A 642-nucleotide genomic window follows, 5' to 3' on the forward strand; every position below is an offset into this window, starting at 1 on the left:
ACCAAGAAGGAGCCCATCACGCAGAATGCCCTGATGAAAATCGTCAGCAGGAAGTACAGGCAGCACTTCTCTGAGATCCTCAGTACAGCCCGTGAGCACATGGAGCTGGTCTTTGGCCTGGAGATGAAGGAAGTCGACCGTAGAGGGAACATCTACACCCTCATCAGCAAGGTCAAACTCGGGGGAAACGATTGTCCAAGTGATTGGGGGGTGGCCTCCAAGTCTGGTCTCATCATGGTGCTCCTGGGGGTCATCTTCATGAATGGTAACCGTGCCACAGAGAATGAGATCTGGGAATTCCTCAGTATGTTGGGGATCTATGCTGGGAGGAGTTACTGGATCTTTGGGGAGCCTAGAAGGCTCATCACCAAAAATCTGGTGCAGAAGGAGTACCTGAACTACCGCCGGGTGCCCAATAGTGATCCTCCGCGCTACGAGTTCCTGTGGGGCCCGAGAGCTTGTGCTGAGACCAGTTAAGATGAAGGTACTGGAGGTTCTAGCCAAGTTCCACGGTAGGGTCCCTAGTTCCTTCCCAGACCTCTATGATGAGGCTCTGAGAGATCAGGTGGAGAGAGCAGGGCGGAGAGTTGTGGCCATGGCTGAGGCCAGTGCCCCTTCCAGGGCCAAGTCCTGCAGCTCCTC

General features: G+C 54.8%; 1 protein-coding gene across 1 annotated transcript; it reads left to right on the forward strand.

The window, feature by feature from the left end:
* Positions 1-33: 33 nt before the first annotated feature.
* LOC104983542 (melanoma-associated antigen B18-like) lies at positions 34-608 on the forward strand (the record flags this gene model as incomplete). The annotated part of the gene is given in 2 exon segments (XM_010833022.1): positions 34-471; positions 473-608. Coding segments are annotated over 2 exon segments (574 nt in total), but the record flags the coding sequence as incomplete, so codon positions are not given.
* Positions 609-642: the final 34 nt, after the last annotated feature.

Source organism: Bison bison, unplaced genomic scaffold (assembly GCF_000754665.1).
Source record: "Bison bison bison isolate TAMUID 2011002044 unplaced genomic scaffold, Bison_UMD1.0 scf7180017838090, whole genome shotgun sequence".
NCBI lineage: Eukaryota > Metazoa > Chordata > Mammalia > Artiodactyla > Bovidae > Bison > Bison bison.